This window comes from Moschus berezovskii, chromosome 24 (genome assembly GCF_049115385.1).
Source record: "Moschus berezovskii isolate FMDL1 chromosome 24, NW_MosBer_1.0, whole genome shotgun sequence".
In the NCBI taxonomy this organism is placed as follows: Eukaryota; Metazoa; Chordata; class Mammalia; order Artiodactyla; family Moschidae; genus Moschus; species Moschus berezovskii.
The window spans coordinates 7,923,580-7,939,352 of NC_142483.1; the positions used below are offsets into that span (position 1 = coordinate 7,923,580).

A 15,773-nucleotide genomic window follows, 5' to 3' on the forward strand; every position below is an offset into this window, starting at 1 on the left:
ATGATGCCCAGATGTAGATAAAGAATCATGAAGCATCACCTGGCAGGTTGCTATCCATCCAGCTGGGATGGTTTCACCCACTCCTTCCCAGCAGGCAGAGCATAGCCAAGGGGTAGGCATGGATGATGCAGGTGCCTGGAACAGCAGGCTGGGAAACTTCCAGGGTTCCTTCCTTGCTACCACTTGCTGTCATGTGGATCTCCACAGGGTCAGTGGATCCCAAATGGAATTGAGGAAATGGCACTGAGTAGGAGTGGGAGGTCAGAGGCAGAGCTAATGTGAGACTCAGAAATAGGGGGGAACGTGGGCCAGGGATATCACAGGGTCACTAGGATGCCCAGGGGCAACACCAGAGACAGTGACAGGATAAAGAATCCAGCTGAGGCACAAGAGGACACCTTAATGATGTGATCAATGATCCAGTCCTTGTACAGGCTAACTTCTGTATACACTACAGGCAAATCCCTGTAACCACAGGCAACGCCCCAACTCACAATCCCCACCTGGACCCAGGAGTCATTAAATTCACAGACCAGGGGACCCCCGGAATCTCCCTAGAGGGAAAAAAAAAAAAACAGAATGGAAGGGGATCATCATCAAAAAAGGCTGATTTCTAGCAAGGCACTAAGGATCTTGCTAGCGTCACCAATGTCCTTCCCCAGGTACCCACCAGGCCCAGGTTTCCTTGAATGACATTTGAGAGCTGAACACTTCACCATCATCTGAGAAATACTACTGCTTCCCAGGTGCTCAGGAATCCACAGGAACTATAAGGCCAGTAAGCCCTGGACATCAGTCCTGCTAGGATATACTCAAATTCTCCTTCAGTGCCCCTAACCCTCCCCTGCCCCTCTCCAAACCTCCCATTACCCAGCAACTAAAGGGGCATCCCCTGGCACTGTGAGTAGCTTCCAGAGCCCTTTTCGGGCTCTAAGGCCAGAGTCTATTCCACTGGTCAGTCCTGGGCCTTCCCAGCTGTGAAATTCTCTATAATTCCAGCAAGGGGGTTCCAGAGTCCTCACCTCTGGAGTCACTCGAACTCTCTCCCCGCCCTAAACCCGCACATCCAACTACATCCTCTACCAGCGGCCCCTCTCTCCAAACACATCCAGACTTGCTAAACCGCCAGCTCACACACACACTGCACATCCTTCCTCAACTCTGTGCTGGTAGGCCCCTCACCAACCAGCTCATCAGAAACTCAGAGTCCTCCTCAAGCTTTCCCTCACCCCCATCCGCACATGGAGTTGGTCACCAAGAAGTGGAGACATAATCTAAAACACAACCCCTTTACCTGCCCCCACCAGCCCGGGTCCCACCTGGGGCTCAGCACCATTGCCCACACGACGAAAAACAAACCCCTGGCCTACAGGCCTGCCTGGACAGGACCAAGAAACGCAGCACAGCACTGCAGGCCACACATTCTGACTCCAGCCCCCGACTCTGGCCATACTGGCCTCCTCATTGCTCCAGACCTGAAACCCATTCCCTAAACATGACCAGTGCTTCAGACCTTGAGCCTCGGACTCACTGCTCCCTCTCCCACCGGTGATGTTCTCCTCTTGCCAGAACCCAAACACTCATCCTCCGAGACCTGTCCCCTGTCCCCTGCTCAGGAAGGCTGCTCGGGCAGAGGGGAGGCTGTGGGCCCAGGGCTCCTACAGGCACTCCCAGGGGGATCTGGAACTTATGTCTCTGGAGGGACCACATCTGTATAATAATATGTATAAAGTCTAGGTGGCAGGGTTGTGAGCTGGGACACGGAGCTAACGTGGGTGAATGCTCACACTGGCACAGGAAGTGACTACAGAAAGAAATCAATTACAGGAACTACATGATTATCATCACTCCCAACTTCACCACACCCAGCAGCACCCCCAGGATGGGAGGGCTGCTCCCTATTGGAGGAACAGGCCAGGCCATCTCACAGGTGTCGAGGGGTTCTCCCCTGAATCTCCTTAAGTAAAGGCTGAAAGAGGAGGTGGAAAATAACCCAGGCCCTGCTACTGGGGAGTGAGAAGACTGCACAGCCTCAATACAGAGGTGGCAAGGGACCCATCAACTCACCTTGCAGGGGCTTTTAAGATCTTCGTGATAGGCACAGATCATCCCTTTTCGAACAAATGGGAGACGAAATCCTGACTTTATCTGCAATTTCTCATTACATAACTTGCGGTGAAGAAGGATTTGGTCAGTCTCCTGAAGAATTTTTGGCAGCACTTTGGCTACAGAAAGAACTCAGAAATAAAACGTTTCCCTGAGTGGAGTAGAACAGGGCCCCAGATCCCATTCTGGGTCTTTTTTGTTTGCTTGAGGTTTTTGGCTGCACTGCGCTGCATGCAGGATCTTAACTCCCTAACCACGGATCAAACCCACACCCGCTGGAGTGGAAGCATGGGGTCTTAACTACTGGACTACAAGGAAGTCCCACATTCTGGGTCTTTATCAGTGCATTCACACTCCTTTCTTCTAAGAGAAGGAAGAACAGTGGGTTCTGTCCCGTTTGACACAGAAGGACCTTAGGCCAACTGCTGACATGGGGAGCAGACGAGTTAAGAAGCAAAGCCAAGTCAGAAGGAGGAACGTATCAGGCCACAGAGAGACAAGGCTTCTTACAAGGCCTGATACAAAAGCAACCCTCATCACTCTGAGTGTCAGCAATAGCAGTGACAGGTGTCTGTGCAGGGCAGGGTCACAGACTTCAAGACAGGCAGTGCCCACGAGTACCAACCCAGCCTCCTCCCAGGGCTGCTCTGGCTAGACCCACATCCCAGGCACAAGAAGCTCCCTCCCCACCTGGCAGGTAATTCCAGAGTTGGACAGCTCTGACTGGCAGATAGCTCGTCATCCTGGAGCTGAAGTCCACCCTGGAGAGGACCCACCACACTGGGACCCATGCCCCCAGGTCTAACGTAACAGGAGGAATCCCTACTGCACTTCAGTCATTCCCAGGCAGCCTCAGCTCCACCTGCTCCCTTGCCCACCTGTAGAGAACTAGCCTCCCTGTCATTCCCTTCAGCCTACTGGCCAACCCCAGGGCACCAGACTTGCCCGCTCAGATCCTGCCCTGCCAGTCTCACCGTCTTCCATCTGTCGGCCCCATCCAGTCACCCAGCACCGTGTCCCAGTTTCCGCTTCAAAATTCTTTTCAGGGAGACACACTGGCTGGATGAATGCAGAATAATTCACAGAGTGGGCCAGCAGAACAAGGGCAATGTCATTACTCAAAGTTCTAACATCATAAAAGCTATGGCAAACGATGTCTTGAACTGGAATGACCATTCCCGACTGGGGAAGTAACAATGTGCTTCCCATCCGCACTGTATATTCCGCAAAGCTGTGGAGAGAGAACATGCCCCTCACGGAGACGCTGGAGGAGCAACACTTCCCCACCGCCACCCCTTCCAGGTTCTTCTCATCCTGACCCCATCTCCTACAACAGCCATCAGGGCTTTCCAGGTTGCTCAGCGGTAAAGAATCTGCCTGCCAACGCAAGAGACATAAGAGACTCGGATTTGATCCCCAGGTCTGGAAGATCCCCTGGAGGAGAGCGTGGATGCTTGCCTGGAGAATCTACGGACAGATGAGTCTGTTAGGCTACAGTCCACAGGGCCACACAGAGTCAGACATGACTGAAGTGACTTAGCACACATGACAGCCATTGGCCTTTTTCTCCCTCTAAACCACATCCCCTTGCAGACCCCTAGCCACTGGAGTCAGTGGTCTCCAAGTGAGGTCCCACAACCGCTGGAGCAGAACCTGGGATCTTGGTAGAAATGCAAAACTCATGTAGCACTCACGGTGAACACAAACTAGGGGCTGAGGCCTCTTTTTCAGCTGAAGAAGAGGAAAGGGGCAGGAATGGCTCCACTTCATAACAGCCTGAGCAGCAGGCCAAGCCCAGAACAGAAAACACTCACCCAAATATGCAGTGAGCTGCAGTCAGCACCCACTGTGGGGCAATGAGGGAACCTCCACACACGTGTTCATCATTGACCTGCAGGCTCACCTGCCAGGGCCACTTTCTGTCTGGGGCTGGCATTCCACCAACTATCCTCATTTTCCGATGGCCACAGGTTCCTTGGCTCAGTAAAAAGAGGGGCTGGAGGTGAAGCTGCTGCCTCCCTTGCAATACCTCCACCACCTTCCACCGCCACCACCACCATCTCTGCATCTCCGCCCCACCCCCTCACTGCTGAGGTAGAGGCAGGTTTCCTCTCAAACCCACCAGGATATTCACCCAGCCAGGGAGGTGCTGCCTCTAGTTCCCAGGCGGGCCTGTAGAGCCCTGTTTAGAAAGAAGCAGTACCTTGTACAAACCACCCTCCAAAGGGAGGCGGTGGAACACCTTCCGCTGGGGGTGTAGGCAGCCCTGGAGCTGTGGGAACCTCCTCAGATTTCAGGTGTCCTGCAGCTGAGGGGGCCTCTGTGATTGCCCGGCTCATTGCAGAATCCTCCTTGGGTCTGGCACCCTCACCTGAGGGAGGCGAGGGACCCATGAGAAAAGGAGCGGCCTGGAGCGCGGCCCGTCAGCAGCGGCATCTGCCCAGGGCACCATCCCCAGCTCCTTCCGCCCCCCAAGCCCCCAGCCCTAGTCCAGCCGTCAGCCCCAGCTGCCACGCATGCAGTGCAGCCTAGCCACCTCCAGTCCTTGCCGGCCCTGTCTCGCAGAGCTGTGGCCAAAGGAACAAGAGCCAGACCAGAAGGCCTAGGGAGCTGCCGCCGCCGCGGGGAACTCCCGGAGACGCCATGGCCGCCTCTAGCCGCCTCCGCGCTCTGCGGCGCCCCCTCGTGGGGGCTACGCGCCTGCCCTCCCGTTGCGGGGAACACAGAGCCAGGGCCTGCGGCTCCATCTTCACTCTCTGCGTCTTCAGCCGTGCTTCTTCAATCCACGGGCCCTTGAACTCATAATTAAGTTCTCCACGTTAAAGTAGAGATATCAGGAATTAGAAGCCTCAGCGTGATCTAAACACTGGAGACTTAAAAAAAAGAAGAAAAAATGCGATCTGCCCAATGAAACATAAAAGAAGAACAAAAAGAAGTGTGATAAATAGAAAAACACAGAACAAAATGGCAGTTGGCAGCCCGAATATAATAGCATCTGCAATAAGCGTGAATGAGTTGAACATACCAAACAACTTTCAAACTGGAGGAAAAGGCAAGGTCCAGAAGTAGATCACTGTAGATACAAATGTACACAGAGATACAGACACCTGGAAAATAAAGAGATAGAAAGCGGAATGCCAGGACAACACTGGTGCAAAAGAAACAAAAAAAGCTGGGATAACATTTTAACATTTGATTATTAAATGAGAGTATAAAGAGAAAACTGTATAAGGGACGGAGGAAGTTTGATACGTAAGATACACAAGAAAGAGCCTTTAAAAGGCGAAGCACAGCAGGCCGCGCGCTCCATGGCCCCGCCGCCCGGGCCTCCCCGTGCGCGCGCGCGCCCCTGCCGCGCGCAGCCGCCGCCGCCGCCGCCGCCGCGCGCCCCTCCGCAGGCCGGGCCCATCCGCTCAGCGCCTCGCGCGCTCTCTCGGCCCGACTCACCTCCCCCGCCGCCCGCCCGGCCCGGCTGAATGAAAAAAAATAAAGGCGAAGCACAGGGGACCAATTATGGGAAACTGGAAAGTTATAATTTCCTCGTGATTTCCCTTTTAAAGGATGGCCATTCACTAGGGTTTTGACTTTGTTTCAGAAATATGGGATTTTTAAAAATTGATTTTAATATTGGTATGTGGCTCATGAACAGAATGTGTATCACACAGATTCCCTGAGGTTATTGATTTTCCATAGGCTCTTTAAAAATTTTATTTAACTGCGCTGTGTTTAGTTGTGGCACACATGATCTTTTTAGCTGCAAAAGGTAGGATCTAGTTCCTGACCAGGGATAAAACACTGGCCCCACTCCTGCCCCGCCCCGCCTCCCGTCACATTGGGAATGCAGAATCTTAAAACTGGACCACCAGGGAAGTCCTTCTTTAGGCTTTTATTCTGCAAGTTCCCTGAGGATTCAATAAGAATCAGTGTTTTCTGTCGGTAGGTGTAAAATTCCTCATAGCACTGTTCGGTCTATATGAAAAATTCTGAGAGGCAGCTCCTCTGTGTTTTTGCTTAATTGTGCCTACATCACTTGTCACCTTCCTGAGAGGAGCAAATAAGAAGCTCCAGTTTGCACTGCCTAAGAAGGACTGATGCTAAAGCTGAAACTCCAATACTTTGGCCACCTCATGCGACGAGTTGACTCACTGGAAAAGAGCCTGATGCTGGGAAGGATTGGGGACGGGAAGAGAAGGGGACGACAGAGAATGAGATGGCTGGATGGCATCACCAACTCGATGGACATGAGTTTGAGTGAACTCTGGGAGTTGGTGATAGACAGGGAGGCCTGGTGTGTTGTGATTCATGGGGTCGCAAAGAGTCGACACGACTGAGCGACTGAACTGAAGTGAACTGAACACATCATACTTCTAACAAAGTACACAGGCTCCTCATTTCCCACTTTCTAGAGAGTAATGGATGCCATGAAAACTCCCCCAGTTAAATGGGAAACTAGTTTCCTAATATGCTATGTGTAACAAGGTTGGGGGCGGGAGGAGAAGGGGACGACGGAGAATGAGATGGCTGGATGGCATCACCGACTCTGTGGACATGAGTTTGAGTGAACTCCGGGAGTTGGTGATGGACAGGGAGGCCTGGCGTGCTGTGATTCATAGGGTCGCGGAGAGTCGGACACGACTGAGCGACTGAACTGAACTGAACTGAACTGAACACCACAGGCTTCAGGAGAGCACAGCTTCAGAACATACAAGAGACTCTCCAAACATTTATTAGTTTCATACCTGAAATTTCCACTCTCCTAAACGCTGAGTGGTGAGTGCAGATGTTGCCACCCCAGCACTGGGCAGGTGGTTCCAAGACTGAGTACACCACAAGGGTTTGTGCAGCAGAGCCTGCACACTCACAGAGCGATCTGCACTGGGAAGCAGAGGCCCTTCTCCCAACCCAGAGTCAGATACGGAAATGACGAGGCCTCCTCACTCCCTGCCAACAGTCATCAGGTGGCCTGGTTTAATAAAGTGTCAGGTCTAACACACTTCACCAGTGACAATGGAAAACTGTTCTCCAAGACTCAGGCAGCATCCTGAAGCATCACCTGGCAGGTCACTGTCCATCCAGCTGGGATGGTTTCACCCACTCCTTTCCGGCAGGCAGAGAACAGCCCAGGTGTAGGCGTGGATGAGGCATGGGCCTGGAGCACCAGGCTGGGAAACTTCCAGTGTTTCTTGCTGCCACTCTGTCCTGTGGATCTCCACAGGATCAGGGGGTCCAAAATGGATTTGAGGATAGGGCAGTGAGTAGGAGTGGCATCTCAGGCAGGGCTAATGCGAGACTCAGAAGCAGGAATGGCGGGGGCCAGGGTGATCACAGGGTTGCCAGGATGCCCAGAGGCAGCAACAGACACAGTAGCAGAATAAGGAATCCAGAGTCCAGACCCGATGCCTGACTCATTCCTGCAGTGATCTAATCCTTGTAGAAACTAACATCTGTGTACACTGCAGGCACTTCTTTCAAACCACAGCGATCACCCCAGCTCACAATCCCCACCTGGACCCATGATGTCTGAAACTGACAGACCAGGGGACCCCCAGAATCTCCCTGGAGGAAAAAAGAAAGAAACAAACCAAAGAATGGAGGCGATAATCATCCTAACAGGCTGGCAACTCTGAAAGTACTGGAGAGACAGGCACCAAGGTCCTTCCACAGGCCCAGGTTTCCTTGAATGACATTTGAGAGCTGAACACTTTACCATCATCTGAGAAATACTATTCTTTCCCAAGTTCTAGGAACACACAGGAGCTATAAGTCCAGTAAGCCCTGGATATTGGTCCTGCCAGGGATATACTCAAATTATCATCATCACCCACACTTTACTGCACCCTGGCAGCACCCCCAGGATGGGAGGGCTGCTATTGGAGAAACAGACCAGGCCAGCTCATCTGTATCTTGATGGATCCTCTACTCATCTCCATAAATGAAGGCTCAAAGAGGAGATGGGAGATAACCCAGGCCCTGCTACTGGGGAATGAGGAAACTTTCAGGGACAACCTCAATACAACCTCAATACAGAGCCTTTCAAGGGACTCATCAACTCACCCTACAGACACCTTCGCTCTTTATGTTCTGGGCACAGATCATCCCTTTTTGAACCCGATTGCCTGATTTCTTTGCTGTTTTCTTGACCATCTCAGCACATTGCTTTAGGGGAATAATGAGTTGCTCAGCTTCCTGAAGTTTAGGTGACATTGAAGCTGGGTCTACAGAGACAATTCAGGAGTAAGAGAATCTGCGTGAGTGGAACACGGCAGGGCCATTCAGATCCCATGGTGGGTCTGGATCAGGGCAGTCACACTCCTTCCCTCTCAGAGAAGGAAGAACAGTGGGTTCTGACCCAGTTGACACAGAAGGACCTTAGGCCAACTGCTGACATGGGCAGCAGACAAGGTAAGAAGCAAAGCCAAGTCAGAAGGAGGAACGTATCAGGACACAAAGAGACAAGGCTTCTTACAAGGCCTGATACAAAAGCAACTCTCATCACTCTGAATGTCAGCAATAGCAGTGACAGGTGTCTGTGCAGGGCAGGGTCACTGACTCCGGGACAGGCAGTGCCCACGAGTACCAACCCAGCCTCCTCCCAGGGCTGCTCTGGCTAGACCCACATCCCAGGCACAAGAAGATCCCTCCCCACCTGGCAGGTAATTCTAGAGCAGGACAGCTCTGACCGGCAGACAGCTCGTCATCCTGGAGCTGAAGTCCGCCCTGGAGAGGACCCACCATACTGGGACCCACGCCCCCAGGTCTAACGTAACAGGAGAAATCCCTACTGCACTTCAGTCATTCCCAGGCAGCCTCAGCTCCACCTGCTCCCTTGCCCACCTGTAGAGAACTAGCCTCCCTGTCATTCCCTTCAGCCTACTGGCCAACCCCAGGGCACCAGACTTCCCCCCTCAGATCCTGCCTGCCAGTCTTACCAAATTCTAAACTTCGGCCCCATCCAGTTATCCAGCACTGTGTCCCAGGTCTCACTTCAAAATTCTTTTCAGGGAGACACACTGGCTGGATGAATGCAGAATAATTCACAGAGTGGTCCAGCTGAAGAAGGGCAATGTCGTTAGGGGTAAGTTTCCAATCAAAATCCTTATGTGAATTGATGTGTTTAACTGGAACGTCCACTGTAGTTTTGCAATCTGAATATAAATATGTAGTTCCCATCTTCACCGTAAAGTCTTGATAGCTGTGGGAAGACAATATGCGCTCACAGAGATGCTGGAGGGTCTACACTCCCCTCCACCCTTCCAGGTTCTTCCCAGCCTGTTCCCATCTCCTGTACCAGCCATCAGCCTTTTCCTCCCTCTAAACCACATCCCCTCCTCACCCCTAAGCACTCAAGTCAGTGATTCTACAAGTGAGGCCCCAGGACCACAGAGTAGCACCCGGGATCTTGGCAGAAATGCAAGACTCATTTTTCACTCACAGTGAACACAAATTAGGAGCTATGGCTTCATTATAGGAAAGCTCAGGTAGGAGCTCAGGTAGGGGATGTGAACAGCTCTGTTTCATGCAACCCAAGCAACAGATCAAGCCCACCGCACCAGATACTTACTGTGTTACACAGTGAGCTGCCGTCAGCACCCACTGCGGGGCAATTAGGGAACCTCCACATTTGTGGCGACCTCCTAACTGCAGGCTGACCTGCCATGGCCACTTTCTTTCTGGAGCTGGCTTTCCACCAACTATCCCCAAAATCCGATTGCCACAGGCTCCTTGGCTCAGTAAAGGGGACTAGAGTGAAGCTGCTGTCTCCATTCCACCTTCTCCATCACCTCCACTTCCTCTACCACCTCCACCACCAACACCACTTCCAACTCCACCTCCACCACCTGTGCCTCCCAAAGCAGCGCCAGGTTTCCTCTCAAATTATCCAGAATGGTCTAACCCTGCAACCCACCCCACCCCTACTCCCCCACCCCTGGCCAGGACAGGATTCCAGTTGGCCTCCAAGCGCAGGTACAACCCCGTACAGAGGCAGTACCTAGAGGAGGCAACCCTTCCAATACAGGGGTCTGGCTGGATCCCACAGTCTCTTTCGCTGTGGGTGGCACAGGAGCAACAGTAGGTACTGGAACCTGCAGGGATTTCAGGTGTCCTGAAGCTGATGATGCCCCTGGGGTTGCCAGGCTCATTGCACAATTTTCCTTGGGTCTGGCACCCTCACCTGGGAACATGAGGGTCCAGTGAGAAAAGCAGCTGGCCGCAGCAAGGACCCTCATTACCAGCTTCTTCCCCGGAAACCGTCCCATCTCCAAACCCAAATTCCTAACCCCCACCCCGTAGCCCTACCTCCCAGTCCCAGTACCTACCCGCGTCCCCTGCGAGCAACCCCCTCCCTCAGCACCACGCAAGCATCCTAGCCCATCCAAGTCCAATCCCTGCCTGCCGTGGTCTCCCTGAGTTGGGGCCAAAGGAACAGGAGCCAGACCAGGAGGCCCAGGGAGCCTCCGCCCCTGCGGGTGTCGCTCGGAGAAGCCATGGGCACCTCTAACCGCCTCCGCGCTCTGCGGCGCCCCCTCGCGGCATCCCCGCACCTGGTTGCCAGGGACACAGGGCTAGGGCCAAATCCCAAGGCTGCTCCTCCATCTTCACTTCCTTCTTCCTCAGCCATGCGCTCTAATCTATTCTGGTTGTGTTCTTAAGGCCCTTGACTTATGATTAATTTTCCATCTTAAAGTAGAGATATTCTGGGATAGATACGTTAGCGTGATCTAAACACGGGAGCCCTTAAAACAATAAAAGAAACAGACACACAACTGCAATCTGACCAATGAAACGTAGAAGAACGTCAAAAGAAACAAGGTAAATAGAAAGTGAGGAACAGATGGCAGTTTTGAACCTCAGTATAGTAGCATCTGCAATAACGGTGAATGAGTTGAACATAGCAGACAACATACTTTCAAATTGGAGGAAAAGCCAAGGTCCAGAAATAGACTCTCTGAAGAGACAAACTTAGGCAAAGAGATACACACGTGGGAAATAAAGGAATAGAAAGGGAAATGCCAGGTCACAAGGTGCAAAACAAAAATAGCTGGAATAGCAATACGGTCATTAGATCATAGTGTTTAAAGCAAAAATGATGCAAGGGACAAAGGGAGTTATGTACAGTGAGACCAAGACATAAAGGATAGGATACAATGACAGCCTTTAAGACGGAAAGCAAATGGGGCCAGTTTATGGGAAACAGGGACTTCTTATACACTCCTCTTAGGAAGCCGACAATTTACGTAGGCAAAATTAGCAAAAATATAGACTACTTGACTCTCAAAACCATCATCTAGACCTAACAGCACTATGATGAATTTTACAACTATACTAAAAGAGAACACTCCTACTGAACACATAGGGAACTTTCAGAATCAAGGCCCTAAGAAAAATCAATAATCTGAAGGAACCAATGTGATACACATTCTCTTCATTAGCCACACATCAATAATATTAAAACCAACTTTAAAAAATACTCTATTCCTGAAAAAAAGCCAAAACTCTAGATAAAGGTGCACCTTTAAAAATTGAGAAATCACGAGGGAAATTTGACATTTTAGAGATCAATGCCAATGAAAGCATTACCTATGAAATTGCATATGATACAGCCACAGTGAACTTCCAGATGTTCAAGCTGGATTTAGAAAAGGCAGAGGAACCAGAGATCAAACTGCCAACATCTGTTGGATCATAGAAAAGCAAGAGTATTCCATAAAAACATCTACTTCTGCTTCATTGACTACACTAAAGCCTTTGGCTGTGTAGATCACAAGAAACTGTGGAACATTCTGAAAGAGATGGGAATACCAGACCACCTTACCTGTCTCCTGAGAAATCTATGTGCAGGTCAAGAAGTAACAGTTAGAACTGAACATGTAATAATGGACTGGTTCCAGGTTGGGAAAAGAGTATGTCAAAGCTGTATATTATCACCCTGCTTACTTAACGTATATGCAGAGTACCTCATGCAAAATGCCAGCCTGGATGAAGCACAAGCTAGAATCAAGATTGCCGGGAGAAACATCAATAACCTCAGATATGCAGATGATACCACCCTTATGGCAGAAAGTGAAGAGGAATTAAAGAATCTCTTGATGAAAGTGAAAGAGGAGAGTGAAAAAAACTAGCTTAAAACTCAACATTCAAAAAAAAAATATCATGGCATCCGGTCCCATCACTTCACGGCAAATAGATGGGGAAACAGTGATAGACTTTATTTTCTTGGGCTCCAAAATCACTGCGGATGGTGACGGTGGCCATGAAATTAAAAGACGCTTGCTCCTTGGAAGAAAAACTATGACCAACCTAGTGAAGTGAAGTTGCTCAGTCGTGTCCGACTCTTTGCAACCCCATGGACTGTAGCCCACCAGGCTTCTCCATGCATGGGATTCTCCAGGCAAGAATACTGGAGTGGCTTACCATTTCCTTCTCCAGGGGATCTTCCCAACCCAGGGATCAAACCCGGGTCTACCACATTGGAGGCAGACGCTTTAACCTCTGAGCCACCAGGGACCTAGACAGCATACTAAAAAGCAGAGACATGTCTTTGTTGATAAAGGTCCATCTAGTCAAAGCTATGGTTTTTCCATAGTCGTGTAGTCATGTGTGGATGTGAGAGGTGGACTATAAAGAAAGCTGAAGAATTGATGCTTTTGAACTGTGGTATTGGAGAAGACTCTTGAGAGTCCCTTGGACTGCAAGGAGATCAAACCAGTCCAACCTAAAGGAAATCAGTCCTGAATATTCATTGCAAGAACTGATGCTGAAGCTGAAACTCCAGAGATCAGTGAGGGCACCCCCTTGAATGCTGGGCTGGGAAGCTACCTGGAGCCAGACAAACAACCTCTTGAGAAGATTTGAATCAGAATGCATGCATGCCACAGGGGACCAAGAATAGTGCCTGGTCCATCTGCCAGACTGGAAAAACTCAAGATTCACAGAACATTCCCTAGGGTATTTAGGAAGGTCTTGCTTTAGCAACAGGGAATAGTCTCTACACTGAGAATCACTGCAGGCCTGCTAAAAAAGGTAAAAACAAGAGCTGAGAACATCAGTTTCCAAGGAATTTAACTGCACCCCAAAATAAAGTCCAAGAATATTTCTAGGAAAATATCAAACACTATTGCAAAGGTCACAATGTCTGGTATCTAATCACCTAACACCCACATTCAATTAGCCACCTATCATGGGATTAATCAAACAATCATAATTAACCCAGAACGGACACAAATGTTAAATGCACAGGCAAGAACAGTAGCACGGCCACTAGAACTGAGTCCTACATACACAATTAAACTTCAGGTGGACATGCTGAAGATGTAAAAGGACTCCAATCAGACTCTAGGCATGAAAATTTGCATGTAGGAGATGAAAACGATACACTGATGATGAGTATAACACTATAATAAACAATTAGAAGAACTGACTGGGCAACTCAAAGATGGGCAATTTTATTAAAAACAATTTCACAATGAAACACTGATACGAGAGCATAAAGTGCATGGTGAGCTGGGGACAAATACACGTGTGATTGAACTTCCAAAGTATAGCAGTGCAGAAGGATCAAAAGTTGTCAAAGAAATAATGCTATATATTTTCCAATCTGGTAAGAACTGTAACCAGAGATCTTACAATATGCTCCCTGAACACGACAAAAAAAGAAACATGAAGACAAGAAGATCAAAGTACGACTTAAGCAAATTGCTCAAAACAAATGAAAAAGTAAGGGGGAAAAGATAAAAATGACAGGACATAGAAACAGTGGAAGCATGTCCCTCAGTTGAAGTCACCGAAGCTGTTGCTGGGCTTTCTTGTTTCAGCTCTCATATGGTAAAGAGATGTCCTACTCCTAGACTACTCAGTGCCATGTTTCTGCATTTCTGTGCTATTGGCTGGTGATTTCACTGCTTTAAAAGGCCCTGCCCATACTGCTGGAGTGCTGTCTAGTGCCCCTGAGGGCTCCAGCCTGGGATGCACACGGCAGAGAAAACAGATGGGTTAGGTCATCTCCACACAGGTATGAACTACACTGCTGTTGATCACGAGCTCAATGGCACTGAATCAACAGAGTGTATTAAATAAAGTGCTTTGAAGCAAAAAGAAACATAAAATAAGGTCGCATATTTATCACTCAGTGAAAATGTTGTGATCAGAGGTTCCCAGGAGTCTAATCCTGCATTTGCCTGAGAAGCAACTCTTCAGAGTTGGCTAATTCAGTGCTCAGAGCTGCTTCATAGAACATATCACCACAAAACCTGATGATTTTGGCCACGAGGTCTTAGGGTGGTTTGTCACCCAGCAATAGGTAACTAAAACCTTATTTAAAGTCAGATTGTCCTACCTTGGCCTGGCCAAGGGTCCTAGATCAGTCCCCTGGAAACACACTTTGAGACACATCTGTATGCCAGGGTTTGTTGAGGAGTGCTCTGGGGAGGATTCACACCAGGAAGGGAGCAGGTGAGGCAGAACTGGGCAGTAGGAGAAGCTTAGCAGTCATGGGGCTGCAACTGAGGTCTCAGCTGATCCTCAAGAAGCCCTTCCAAGTTGTCCTAAAAGGAGGCAAGGAGGCTGGGCCTTCACATTCCTGCTTGACAGACAGACACCTAACATGGGCTCCCTGCTGTGAAAGGGTCATCCTGAGTGAACTGAGTGCAGCGCTTGCCAGTGAGGGAGCTGTGAGTGTATTCACAGATGCTGGAGAACAGGTGTGACGTAGCAGAAATGCCACACTTCACTACTGAGCTCCTGAGTCCTTTGGACCTGATCCTGGGATCCTTGTCATTTGGAGACCTTGCTCACCACCTGGTATGACAGGATATTTCAGGGTGAATTCACACATTTCCTGGCCCACTCCTGGGTATTACTCAAGCCATTTCTCCAAGAAACCTGGGTTTCTGTGGGTAGAAAATTATTATTTCAAACCACAATTTGGGCATTAGAAACACACATCAGTATGCCTCACTACTCCTTATGACTGAAAATTCGCAGCATTTTGTGTTCGGTTTTGTGTCCTTGTCCTTTGAAGTCCGATGTTTTTACTAGAACTCACTTCCTACCTGTCAACCTCTTCCTCTCCCTGTGCTATCAGCTCTTTCAGTTCAGTTCAGTTTAGTCGCTCAGTCGTATCCAACTCTTTGCAACCCCATGGACTGCAGCACGTCAGGCTTCCCTGTCCTTCACCAACTCCCGAAGCTTGCTCAAACTCATGTCCATCGAGTCGGTGATGCCATCCAGCCATCTCATCTCTGTCATCCCCTTCTCCTCCTGTCTACAATCTTTCCTGGCATCAGGGTCTTCTCCAGGGAGTCTATTCTTTGCATCAGGGGGCCAAAGTATTGGAGTTTCAACTTCAGCATCAATCCTTCCAATGAATATTCAGGACTGATTTCCTTTAGGATGGACTGGTTGGATCTCCTTGCAGTGCAAGGGACTCTCGAGGGTCTTCTCCAACACCACAGTTCAAAAGCATCAATTCTTTGGTGCTCAGCTTTCTTTATAGTCCAGCTCTCACATCCATACATGACTACTGGAAAAATGATAGCCTTGACTCAACAGACCGCTGTTGGCAAAGTACTGTTCCTGCTCTTTAATATGCTGTGCAGGTTGGTCATAGCTTTTCTTCCAAGGAGCAAGCTCTTTCAGAGGGTGCTTCCATCCAGCCACCAAGCCCTGAC

At 49.8% G+C, this 15,773-nt stretch overlaps 2 protein-coding genes across 2 annotated transcripts; both read right to left on the bottom strand.

The window, feature by feature from the left end:
• Positions 1 to 317: 317 nt before the first annotated feature.
• Positions 318 to 4,844, bottom strand: LOC129547525 (serine protease 44-like). Its single transcript, XM_088831781.1, has 6 exons — positions 4,643 to 4,844; positions 4,310 to 4,477; positions 3,921 to 4,080; positions 3,081 to 3,337; positions 2,068 to 2,225; positions 318 to 554 (listed from the first exon to the last, which is right to left on the bottom strand). The coding sequence occupies exons 1-6, from the start codon at positions 4,749 to 4,751 to the stop codon at positions 318 to 320; spliced, it is 1,089 nt and encodes a 362-aa protein (XP_088687907.1). The 5' UTR covers positions 4,752 to 4,844.
• A 2,683-nt stretch (positions 4,845 to 7,527) lies between these two features.
• On the bottom strand, positions 7,528 to 10,726 carry LOC148773976 (serine protease 44-like). Its single transcript, XM_088831672.1, has 5 exons — positions 10,498 to 10,726; positions 9,668 to 9,827; positions 9,036 to 9,298; positions 8,161 to 8,321; positions 7,528 to 7,662 (listed from the first exon to the last, which is right to left on the bottom strand). Exons 1-5 carry the CDS (start codon positions 10,724 to 10,726, stop codon positions 7,528 to 7,530), a joined length of 948 nt encoding a protein of 315 aa, XP_088687798.1.
• Positions 10,727 to 15,773: the final 5,047 nt, after the last annotated feature.

Coding starts and splice junctions, on each gene's coding strand:
- LOC148773976 (XM_088831672.1), bottom strand. CDS start 10,726: ATGGCTGAGGAAGAAGGAAGTGAAGATGGAGGAGCAGCCTTGGGATTT. Junction 9,828..10,497: donor ACTCAGGGAGACCACGGCAG/GCAGGGATTGGA, acceptor TACTGAGCCAAG/GAGCCTGTGGCAATCGGATT. Junction 9,299..9,667: donor GCAGCTCACTGTGTAACACA/GTAAGTATCTGG, acceptor GTCTTCCCACAG/CTATCAAGACTTTACGGTGA.
- LOC129547525 (XM_088831781.1), bottom strand. CDS start 4,751: ATGGCGTCTCCGGGAGTTCCCCGCGGCGGCGGCAGCTCCCTAGGCCTT. Junction 4,478..4,642: donor AGGGCCGGCAAGGACTGGAG/GTGGCTAGGCTG, acceptor CGCCTCCCTCAG/GTGAGGGTGCCAGACCCAAG. Junction 2,226..3,080: donor GGGCCGACAGATGGAAGACG/GTGAGACTGGCA, acceptor TTCTTTCTGTAG/CCAAAGTGCTGCCAAAAATT.